Raw genomic sequence first — 12,444 nt, forward strand, 5'->3', positions numbered from 1 at the left:
GAAAGATTTTAAGACTTTGCTCTTGACAATCAATAGAACAACTAGACACCAAAAAGTCAGTAAATATATTGACTATCAAGAAAACACTATAGGCCAGGGTTGGTGAACTATGGTCCACAGGCCAAATCCCACAAAGTTTTCTTGGACAACAGTCACATGCATTTCTTTATGTATCATCCATGGCCCTCTGTGGCTGCTATCACAGAACTGAGTTGATGCAACAGAGACCATATCACTTGAAAAGCCTAAAATAGTTACTATGGGCCTTTCACGTGAAAAGTTTGCTAACTTTCTATTCATTTCAAGAGTTTGTGATTGCTTTTGGAGCATTTGTATAACAGCTGCTTTAAAATCTTTGTCACATAGTTCTAACATCTGTGTTGGTGTCTGTTGAGTGTATTTTCCCACATGAGTTGAAATTTTCTTGGTTTTTCATATGCCAAGTAATTTTGAATTTTCTACTCAAAAATTTAAATATTATGTAATGAGACTCTAGGTTTTGTTTAAATCTTATGGAGAACATACATATTTTTGTTTTAGGCAAAAGACCTTCTATGAGTGCAGGCTACAAGTTCAACTCACCTTCTGTGAGCTCTGGTTCAAATATAAATTCAGTTTTCAAAGCCTTTACAGTGCCATTTAGATAGATCCTGAATATGTTCTACTCAGTGGTCATGTGGGACCTGGTTGATGATCTGTAGTTCCATTCTTAAAGTCACTGGTATACTGATCAGATCCATGTGTACACAGCTCGGTGGTGAGCCCAGAAGTTTATATACAACTTTATAGGATTTCCCCTTAAGTTAAAGAAGAGCTCTTCTCTCTCCACAATCTCCCCAGTATTTTCTAGTTCCCTACAATTCCCCTTTTGGTTCTGCCGCCAAGAAGCTGGGGCCAGAAAGTTATGCCACTAGTGGATACTTTTGTTACCGCTCCCATCTTTGGCCAAGTGTCAGAGGACAGGGAGGGGGAAAAAAACAGAGATTGGTCAATTGGAGAGGAATATTCCCCTTCCTCAGAGTTTTGGCTCCTGCTGGCTCCCGCTGTAGCCTTTGCTGCTGCCACCACAGGATGGTTTGACGGCTGGAGCTCAAGAAAATAAAGAGAAAGAAAAAAAGCATGCAGAATTCCACACGCTCTTACTGGGTGTTAGGCATTTCCTGTTACTTAGCCAGAACTCAAAGGTCTCTCTCCACACACACTCCAGTGCCCACTTCTGGGCTTCAGGCTGCACTGCATTCAGACAAGCAGATATCAAAGCAACAAAAATGGTAAACTCACCTTTAGTTCATTGGTACTTCAGATCTTTTCCATTCAGCCTGTTTCTATTTACTTTTCAGTTTTCCTATGGGTGCTCAGTGCATTCTGTTCAGGCATTATAGTTGCATTCAGTGGGAGAGTCAGGAAGGCTAGTGTGGCAGGGTGAGGGTGGGCATGTGCAACAAGATGAGGTCTCAGGTGAAGCACTGACCAGCCATGCTGGGCCCTGGAGAGAATGTCCAGGCACTTGTGTTCCAAGTGCATGAGGAGACTGGAGAGGACTCTGAGCGGGGACACTCCGTGTCTCCAAAATTATTTACATTTTAAGAAGGTTGCTTTGTCTGCCTTTTAAAGAATGGACTGGGCGAGAGAAAGCAGGAAAGAGAGGAAGCAGAACAAGAATGTAGGAGACTGTGGTTAAGGATGCAGATAAAAAGAGAGTGGCTAAGGAGTGAAGAGAAGTGGGTAGTCTTGATTTGCTTCTGGTGGGGAGTCTGCAGGCCCTGTGGGCAGACTGGCTACGAGGTGTGGAGAGAAGAGGCAGCAATGAGGTTTGGTGGGGCTAAGATGGAAGAAACTGGGAAGCGGGGCAGATTGGTGGGAGAAATCAAGGTGGTATTTGTGCCCTAGTGCATATGAGAAGACAAGGTGCAATGCAACTAGACATGCTGAGGAAGCATCTGGAGATAGCAGTGTAGTGCTCAGAGGAGAGAGAAGAGGCCCGCTTGAAAGAGAATGTGCTGAGAGGCAAGGAGAATACTTGTGCATACACACATAATGCATTTCCTCTCTTTTCTGCTTTATTGGTTAGAAAGAAGAATCTAGAAACAGATGCAACTATGTTTTAAAAAACTTATATATGATAGACTGGCATGTCACCTATGCCATAGGGTGTTGAGGATTACATGAATTTATACAAGTAAGATACTTAGAAAAGTGTCTGGCACACATTCAGTGTTCATTGCATCTTTTCTTTTTCTTTTCTTTTCTTTTTTTTCAACTTCAGTGCCAATGGAAAAAGACCAGTTTACCTAGTAAGAGATCTGTGCATAACTTGCTATTCATTTGGTAAAAATGTCAGTTAGATGCTTTACCTTATACTTAACTGAAAATACATTTCATATTGATTAAAGATGTGCATGGAAGAAATCAAACTAGAAAAGTATTAGAAAAACATCTGGATGAATAGTTATGTAGCTTTGGCATAAACGAGGCCTTTTAAAGTTCTACAGAAAACCCAGACCCAAAACAAAGAGTTTGACCACATGCAAAATTGTGTATGGCAAAAATGCTATAAACCATGCCAAAGATGAGAGGTAAATAATAAAGTATTAAATCATATATGACAAGCAGAGGATGGATTTCTACAAAATACAAAGATCTCCTAGAAATTGATAAACAATCTAACAGATTTCTCTTCACAAGAGAAGATACAAACTGTCAAAATATGAAAGGGGTCTTTATCTCATTAGTACTTAGGTGAAGGACAGTCTTTGCCATTTCACCCATTCAGTTTGACCCAACTTTCTCAGACATTGATATTGGGGGTGTGAATTGCTACATTTTTTTAGATGATGTGGCAAACAAATAAAAAGTGCATATCACTCTATTCAGCAATTTCTCTTTTAGAAATTCAGATGAAAGAAATCAAAAAGCATCAGTATATTCAGAATGTTTGCTGCTGTGCCGTTTGAACCAGCAAAGCACTGAAAAAAATTTAAATATCCATCAATAGGAAAATGGTTAAATAATAGTTCATTACATTCTGTAATTTTGTCAGCTGTTAAAAAGCATGTGTGAGAACTATCTATCCTGACCTGGAAAGATGTCAGTGACCTGTTGTTAAGGAAAAAGGGAAGTTATGTATTAAGGAACTAATTTTTGGTTTTGGTATTTTGTGTTTTGGGGTATGTGTGTGTTTGTGTGTGTGGGGGGGAGTGAGTGGTGGCATTTATACATTCATACATGTACTTATGTATGTAAGGACACAGAAGGAGAAGATACCCAAATGCCAATGTTGATCACTTCAGAGAAGAAGGAAAGGTGGGAAGAGCAGAAGTAATAACCTTTCTCTTGAAAAACTAAAATATGTCTATATAGATGTAAATGTATACATTTTCTTTGCAAATCTATCACTTGACTCCTTTCTGGAATTAAAAATGAAAGGTAAATAAGGGTTTAGTATCCAGAATATATTAAAAAACAAAACAACCACACTGACAAAAACCTCTTACAACAACTACCAAAAGGAAACAACCCAATTTAAAAATGCACAAAGGATTGGAAGACATACAAATTGCCAACAAAACGTGAAAAGATGCCAAATGTCATTAGTCATTAGGAAAATGCAAATCAAAACTACAATGAAATGCCACTTCAGTAGGATAGTTAGAATTTAAAAACAAAAACAGAATACAAGCGTTGGTGGGGATGTGGAGAAATTGGAACTCTTAAACATGGAAGTACCATATGACCTAGCAATTTCACTCCTAGCTATATAGCCAAAAGAAAACAGGAACTCAAGAAGCACACGTTCCTGTTCATAGCTGCACTAGTCACAATAGCTAAAGGTAGAAACGACTCAAAATGTCCATCAACAAATGAATGGATAAACAACACGTGGTGTGTATGATGTAATATTATTCAGTCATAAAAAGGAATGAAGTCCTAATACATGCTACAAGGTGAAGGAACCTCAAAAAACATTACATTAAGTAGACACGAAAGATCACAAATATGATTCCACTCATATTAAATTTCCAAAAGAAACTGTAGAGACAGAAAGCAGACTAGTGGTTGCCAGGGCTTGGGAGCAAGGGGAGAATGAGGAGCAACTGCCAAATGGGTATGGGGTTTCCTTTAGGGTGATAGAAATGTTACAGGACTAGACAATAGTGTTGTTTGTGAAACACTGTAAATATACTACACGCCAGTGAATTGAATTACACTTCAATTAAAAATAGAAACAACAACAACAAAACCCCACAGCTCTCTTGTCCACGTGCCTAGAGCAGGCTGGACTGGAGTCGCTCCTCCCAGGCTGAGGTCACGGTTCTTCCTGGGGTCTCCTTGAGACTACTCCCCCCCCCCCCCGCGCCCCCCCCCATCCACCTGACTCAGCCAAAGTCAATAAGCCAGCTCACGAATCCAGAGGGAGATACGGGCTGAGGAAATGACAACAGGAGTATCAGAAAGGAGAGTAAGACAGAGAAGTGGGTGGGATACTCGACTCCTTTACATTGCCAGCCCTGCGGAGTCAAGTGGCTCCGCCCAGGATCCGGTCTGAGGAGCATCCGCGCTGGGCCCGGAGGCGGGGCCAAGAGCAGGAGGAATCCGGAACTCCTCATCCAGAACACTTGTTTCCGGAGGGAGCTTAGATGTCCAAGTACGCCACGCCCGGAGCCCACCTTCCGGAGTCTCTTTTTGTTACCGGGTCTTCGGGGTTTCAGGGGTGCTGCAGTGGCGATGAGGCAGAAGCATTACCTAGAGGCTGCGGCGCGGAAACTGCAAGATAGCTGCCCGGGCCAGGCCCGCTATCTCCTGTAAGAGAGGGACGGGAGGGGAAGCGGGAGGCGGGCGGCGAGATGTTCCCCAGTTTCTCACGGGTCTCCTTCTCCTTTACAGCTGGGCCTACAGCTCGTCACACGGTAGGGAGAACGTGCGTCGGTTGTGGGTCAGGCCCTCACCTCCTCGCTCCACTCCAGTCCTCTCCGCACTCAGCATGATCCAGAAGAGATTCTGACCGACCCACTGCCCTCATAAACCCCTTAGAGGCTTCTCGGTTTCTTCATAGATCCATATTTCTTAATGTGCCTTAATTTGCCTGACCGATTAGTAGCATATGACACATTGATCACCCTTCTCGAAATAGTTTGCTCATTTGACTTTCGTGTTATCACATAATCTCCTACCTCTTTTTCCTGTATTTGTCTGTCTGCTTTTCTTGTTCCTCCTAATTTCTCCAGTCACTATAATTATTAGAGTGTCCCAGGACTCTGTTTTTGGACCTCTTTTCTAGCTACACTCACTTGGTGACAGTTTTCTATCCAATCTTAATGGCGTTTCAACTCTGTTACTGAGGACTTCCAAATTTATATCTTCAGCACAGACCCCTCCCTCGAATCCTAGACTCATATCCAGCTGCCTTCTTAACAACTGTTAAATGTGTTAGGTCACATTCAAATCCGAGCTTTACCCCCCAATACAGTTCTTCCCATGGCAAATTTGCCTCAAACCCAAGTCCAGGGTAACTCCTCCCTAGAGTTAATTGGCCCAGAAACCTTAATTACTTAACAGCATTCCTTCCCAAGCCAATATGCCAGCAAATTTTGTTGGCTTTAAAATATATCCTAAATCTAACCACTTCTCACCACATTCATCTTAACCATCACCCTGGTCCAAATCATCCGTCTGTCTTCTGGGTTGTTGCCAACAGCTCCCATACATTTCTAAAGGCTGTTCTCAATCTAGCAGCCAAAGTGAGGCTAATAAAAACCTAAACTAGATCATATCACTTCTCTGCTACAAAGTCTCAAATGAATTCCTGTCATAGAGTAAAAGTGAACATCTTTTAAAAGGACTCAGGCCTTAATATCATAGGCCAGCATTACCTCTCTGACCTGCTCGCCCTTTGTTCATAAAATTTTAACCACAGCTAGGCTGTTTCACAGCCTTCGCAGCTGCCCTTTTTTCTGCCTGGAATTCTTAATTCTTGTCTGCTTGGATTCCTTCCTCACTTCCTGTGGTCTCTGCAAATGTCACTCCAGGAAGTCTTTTCTGGCTATCCTATTTAAGATTATAGCAGCTCCATCACCACTCCCTATTCCCCTTTCCTGTCTAATTTTTTTCATCCCAGCACTTAGCATTCTGTGTTGTTATACTTATTGTCTGTCCATGAATTGTCCAAATCTATAGCACCCAGAACAGTGCCTGGCACTTAAGAGTCACTCAGAAATATGAATTAATTTTACATTTGGCAGAGCTAAGTTAACAAGCATGGTGCTTCGCTCTTCGTAGTGCTGTTGCATCCCTAGCACTGAGCACAGTGCTTACCAACAGTCATTGAATAACTATAGATGGTGCACCTCCCTTCCTTTTCAGCTACACCACCTCCACTCTCACCTTTCCCTCAATAGCCACGCTTTCTTTTCCACTGCACTTCTGTCTGAAAGCCCTTTATCATAAACGAGTGCTGTCTCCAAATACAGATAGAATTTATAGTCATCTGTGACAAATTTTGTCAAGCTATGCCTTTGAAGTGTTTCTGGCTGCACATGCAGTTTAATAATTTCCAGAGCATTTAAACGATATTATGTTATAGTTCTTACCAGTCTTATCCTCACTTGTGTAGGGCTCCCCTACAATTTTTTAAAGATAACAACTTTTGATGGTCAGTGAATGCTTTGATTGCATAAAGGATCCAGGGCAAATCTGTTCTATTAGCTTGTACTGAGAGAGCTACCTGCAGACAAAGCCCTGCCCACAAACCACTAAATTGTGCTAATTATTTTAAAAAGAAACAAAATCACAGTAAAATTTGTTATTTTTTGATAAATGTTTGTAAAATAGGTGAGACATAAAGCCTTTTTTACTTAGTAGCAAGTAATGAGCAACACAGGGAAAGTACCTATCTGTTGCCAAAAGGAGTAAATGGATAGAATTATAGTGTTTTGCAAAGTAAATTATTGCCAGTTTATCTTTTTATAAATTCTCATATTTGAGTTTGCTTAAGGAGACTGTATATCTTATATTCAATAATACACTTCTTTTTTTACATTTATAATAAAGTTCGAGGTAACAAAATAGTCTGATTTGGTAAATCATGATTTTCATTTGTATAATTTTAGATGCTAAAAGCACTTTTGAAGGAACATGTCCATACTGCTTCCAGTTGCTGGTTCTGGATAAATTTCGAGTGCGCCTCAAACCCAAGCCCAAATTGACACCCAAAATACAGAAACTTCTTAATCGAGAAGCAAGAAATTATACACTCAGTTTTAAAGAAGCAAAAATTGTGGAAAAGTACAAAGACTCCAAAAGTGTATTGGTAAGATTTCAATTCCACTATGTGTAAACTACAATTTTCTTTCTCTTAAAAGGACATTAAGAATCAGCCTGGACATAACTCAGAGATTTGTTTTAGTATATTTAGATTGTCAAAATATATACATAAAATATTTTCCTAGTGATTACTGTTTCATCAGTATAGCTTTTGTCACAATTACTTAAAACCAAACATCATGAGCTCTCAGTTGTTCTCAGATCTTATTGTTGAGCACAGTTCTTTTCACAAATTTGAGGATTTCTTGAGCTGACCAGTGTGACCTCGCCTGAACTGCATCTACCAGTAAATTATTTGTTTCAGTTAATGGTCATTTTCTTCAAACAGCAGTACTTTATTTATTAGGTATCAGTGTCACTTCTTCAGTCATCCTCCCTCCATGTCAGAGTATGTATTTAAGTTTATACCTGACAAAGGTAAGTACGTCTTATGTTCATTCATGAAACCTTTATTGAGGGTCCTTTTATGCCAAACAATGCTAAATATGGGGGATAAAAATGGAGTAAAACAACCAAAATCAAATTACTTACGGTTTATTTTAGAGGTCTGTATCAGATACATTTTATCATTTTATCTACATTTTCTGTGTTAACATTTATCAACTATTCAAGTGCTGGTTTACTACCAGGCACTGACTGTGCTGGGCACTAGACAATATGACCGCTTATGTTGGGCCCAAGGATAATTAGTAATAACTTGAATTGGAACTGCCAAATTTAGGGGTTTATCAGTATTGGACAGGTAAATGCATTTTGCTTTGTCATAAAACTGACTTTAACCTATATCCAGTCTCTTCAAAAAAAGGATAAAGCAAGTTACAGACCTTTGATATATACAGATCTTCCATTTGCATTTTCATCCGCTCATAAACATCAGCGTACTTCTCCACTGAACTAGTTCGTGCTCATTTTGTCTGTGCCTGGGCTGAGTCCTATGCAATGTGAGTCAGATATGTTGAAGAAAGGCATTTAGCTAGAAAATGGGCTATTTCTTGAAAAATAAATCCTGAAAAGAAAATCAGCCTGTAGAGCCTATGAAGTGAAGAGGTGTGAGAATGTGAGAATTCATTTGATTGGCTTTGTAAGTTACTTTAGATCTATATTTATAGAATTACTAAGGATCTGAAAGGGTCACTTAAATGTTCAGTGTTGTTTTATGTTCTGTTGGGAAAAGGCTTGGAGTTCATCTGCAAAAGATATTAAATGTCTACTGCTATTATAAAGAATAACTAGGGGTTAAAGGATATCATTCCCAGTCTCCTCAATTCCCCTTAAACATGGTTTTACATGGAAAAAGTAGAGATGTTGTTATTTTAAAAGATGTTTTAAATACAAATGTTTAGACATTAATTTTTTTATTGGAGAGTTTCTCCTTTTAAATTTGTTTTGTCTGATTCCTACTGCTAGGTTACAAGTCCCCCAAGGGCAAGCCTCGTTTACTCACCCTTAGTACCTGGTTTAAACCCCTACATATAAGAATTTAATGAACATGAAGTTTATTGGATTAAATTATAAGATATATTAGGCCAAATATTTCTTCTTTTTATGGTAGTTGATCACTTGTAAAACATGCAACAGAACAGTTAAACATCATGGTAAAAGTAGAAGCTTTCTATCAGCATTGAAGAGCAATCCTACCACTCCTACGAGTAAACTCAGCCTAAAGACACCAGTGAGAAAGACTCGAAGTTCTGCAGACCTAAATCATGATGTGTCTGGTTCTACAGGCAAGAGCCCAACACTGATTTTCAGGTATCTTAATTCATTAAGCTATTTGAATTGCCATCGTTAACTCCTGTATGTTTCTTCTGATTTCCTGCTTACTATACACTCCCTAAATTTGCCATGCAATTCTGTCCTTAGTCCCTTTTTTTCTCCATATCCTTTTCTTCTTGTGTCATATACTCCCAATCTTCTATTCTTATGTCTGCATGATTTCCAGTTATATTCCTCTACTATCAGCTTCTCCCTGGGCCTGTTCAGCTGCCTGCTAAATATATCTACTTCACCCTCTCCATATGTCCCCAGAGCTAACTACTCAAACCTCCCTATCCTCCTAAGTTCTTTATTCTGTGGATAAACATACTCATTCTGACCTGAAATGGAGAGTACAGTTGACAACTCCTACCGCCTTGGCCCTTGTCCAGTTATCCACCAGTTTCTATCTTATCCCACTTTCGTGTTATTTGCATCTCTCTCTCTCTCTCTCTCTCTCTTTTTTTTTTCTTTTCTCTACTACTGTTATCTATTCAGGTCTTTATTCACTTTTTGCTGGGACCACAAGAATTCTGAGTCTTCCTGTGTATAACTCTTCTCGTCTGATTAGAAGCACCTTACTCTGCAGCATGTGGACCTCCGGCATGGCATTCCAGCCCTTACTATCTGGCACCAGTCTATCTGCCTGTCTTACTTGGCCTTAATTCATCCTATGTGTCAGCAAAACTGAAAACTCACAGTTTACCTTCCAGCTCTAAATATTTATTCTTGCTACTTCCTCTACCAGAAATTCCTATGGAAATCTAACCGAATAGGGATTTGTCAAATGATACTAAATTAATGATGACTGGGCATATGTTCTATTTTTAGTAATCCTCAACACTCTATTCACTATGATGGTCAATAAATTTAATACCATAGAAACCATAAAAGGAAATTTTGAATATTTTGTTACAAAAGAGAAACTGAGTCTGGTAGTTTCTTGAACATAAATGACAATTCAGGAAAGACCTGATTATCTCTGCTTACTGAATTTTTTTTATATTGGGTTTGATGTTTATAAGTTGGGTAAGAATTAAAATTTCAAGTCTAGTTTTCTCTATATTAATTATTTTGATATTTGGTATGATGGAAATTCATCATGGATGTTTCTACTTTACTGGATAAATGTAGATAAAAGAAAATTTGGAATATTTAAAAAAATTGACTTGCATTTAGACCAGAGTGCTTCTTAGATATATGCAGGAATGAAACGAGTATTTCACATTTATCTTATAGATGGGGAGTTAGAACAGGGATCAGACTTGCAACCCCCAAATAAGGGTTTGGGGGATGGAACACAATTGGAAGGAATGGGATTGAATGAGGCATAAATCTACACATACCAGATGGGGAATCATTTATTGAGTAGATATTTTTAGAGGGCCTCCTCTGTGCCTAGCGCTGTTAAAAAGCACTGGAATATACAATTAGTAGGACCATGTGTCTGCCCAATGGAGCTTACATTCTGGGGGGAAGATACCATGGAATGGTACCTACATGTGTAGGTAAAATCCTTCACTTTTGAGAAAGTAAGTGGTCTTGAGCTGAAAAGGAGAAATTTGTTTTTAAAGTTCTTGCAAATTTTGATGTCAGACTTAAAGGGAACCCAGACCTGATGACACTTTACTTTTAGCCTTCTTTTTCATGTATGATAGAATCTTCAAGAACCACTCAGTATACCAACTAAATGTTGCCTATAGCCTATTCAGTTAGGAGTAACTGCTGGGTACAGCCACTACTAGTATATGGCCATAATACAGAAGAGCAGAATATGATTCTAGTAGCAGTTATCTAGGCTAAGCAGGAAGAATACTTTAAACTGTCATTTGTCATTATACTTAAGTGTGGTTTTATGTTTTTTTTTTCAGAACACCTACATCTGGACAGTCAACACCCACTTGCTCCTCAAAGAATGCGAGTAAAACAAAGAAACGCTTCTCTCAACTGAAAATGTTGCTTAGTCAAAGTGAATCCAAAAAGAATCCAAAAGTAGACTTCAGAAATTTCTTATCTTCTTTGTAAAGGATGGACTATGAAAATAAGAAATGTTTAATGCAATTTCTGAAACTAAAGTTAGTCAGAAAAAATTTTAAAAACGTATTCCTTTTTTTTTGGACACCTTTAACAATCCAACTGAAGTGTGATGATTTCAAAACTGAGATTAATTAAAACAAAAGCTGATGTGTGGGATGTGTTAAGTGTTAAGGAAAAAAATGTAAACTGTCTTTTAAAATCCATTTTAATATTAATATGTGTTAAGGACTGGAAGGTCAGCCTGGTCAGAGCTAGTGGCTGGCACTGCACTGGTATGCCACCTGTGTTCTCGGGTTCAGTGACGTGGCACCTTGCACCCAGGGCCTCTGCAGAGGCTCTCAACTTCTGGGGCAGGGGTCATCTCCTAAGTTGGGGCTCCGGCAGGGAAGACCTCTTTTTCAGTTGCTTTCTCGATCCTGGACACTGTGACAGAAGCTGAGCTCTGTTCTCCTGGCCATTCGCTACAGGGTCGTAGCCCCCAGGTCTGGCTCTAGCCTCAAAAACGAGGTTCCCCCACAACTACCTGGATGCCTGGGACCAGCTCCCTAGCTGCTCTGTTTATTTTTAAAATACATGAAAACATGGGTCCAAAAGCAAACTCTTCTTGGCATTTTTCAGTGTTTATGGAGAAAATAACCTCATTAGAATGACTGAAATGTGCCTACCTCACCAGGGTGGTTGTGACGATCAAAAATACATAAACGATCCTGTTAGTAGTAAAGATATGTGACATTGATTATATTTAATTTCTCCTTTAAGTAGCAGTTGTTTCATTATGTCATTTTCATGAGGAAATTGAGACCTTTATGAGGGTCTACTTTCCAGGTGTCTATAGTCTCAGTACTAATTCAGAAAAAGGATCAAGTGTGTGTGTACTTGTTTTTCCACAATCACCTGCATAACTATATTAGTAAAATCTGAACATTATTCCTATTTTGCATGCAAAAGTATATGGGGCATGGCTGATTCTAGATGAGTCAGTCAGATACCAAATATTTCATCTTTACAACGTCCTGTTCCTTTGCTAATGTGTCACCATACATGGCGTTTCATTCACTCTAGTGAAGGCTTATTTCAAGTAGTAACAGCTTAACTGTCTCAAATCTTTTCTGGAACACAGATACACTTTTTAAAAATGACAGATTAGGACTGAATTCAACCTGTTTATTTAAAAACTAAATAAATAATTTAGATATTTAAACTATAATGTTTCTAAGCTTCTCTGCTGCTTAAAGTTTAAAACTTATTTTTCTCTCATTAGGGCTTGGTAAACTGAAAAGCCAAGGTTATTAACCAGTTGGTCTTGTATTTGTGTGATGTGAAATCACACTT

At 39.0% G+C, this 12,444-nt stretch overlaps 1 protein-coding gene across 1 annotated transcript; it reads left to right on the plus strand.

Moving 5' to 3' along the window:
• The first annotated feature begins 4,624 nt into the window (after nucleotides 1-4,624).
• Nucleotides 4,625-11,277, plus strand: CUNH18orf21 (chromosome unknown C18orf21 homolog). Its single transcript, XM_016127298.2, has 5 exons — nucleotides 4,625-4,802; nucleotides 4,885-4,907; nucleotides 7,107-7,306; nucleotides 8,873-9,072; nucleotides 10,947-11,277. Exons 1-5 carry the CDS (start codon nucleotides 4,726-4,728, stop codon nucleotides 11,098-11,100), a joined length of 654 nt encoding a protein of 217 aa, XP_015982784.2. The 5' UTR covers nucleotides 4,625-4,725; the 3' UTR covers nucleotides 11,101-11,277.
• Nucleotides 11,278-12,444: the final 1,167 nt, after the last annotated feature.

This window comes from Rousettus aegyptiacus, unplaced genomic scaffold (assembly GCF_014176215.1).
Source record: "Rousettus aegyptiacus isolate mRouAeg1 unplaced genomic scaffold, mRouAeg1.p scaffold_m13_p_12, whole genome shotgun sequence".
In the NCBI taxonomy this organism is placed as follows: Eukaryota; Metazoa; Chordata; class Mammalia; order Chiroptera; family Pteropodidae; genus Rousettus; species Rousettus aegyptiacus.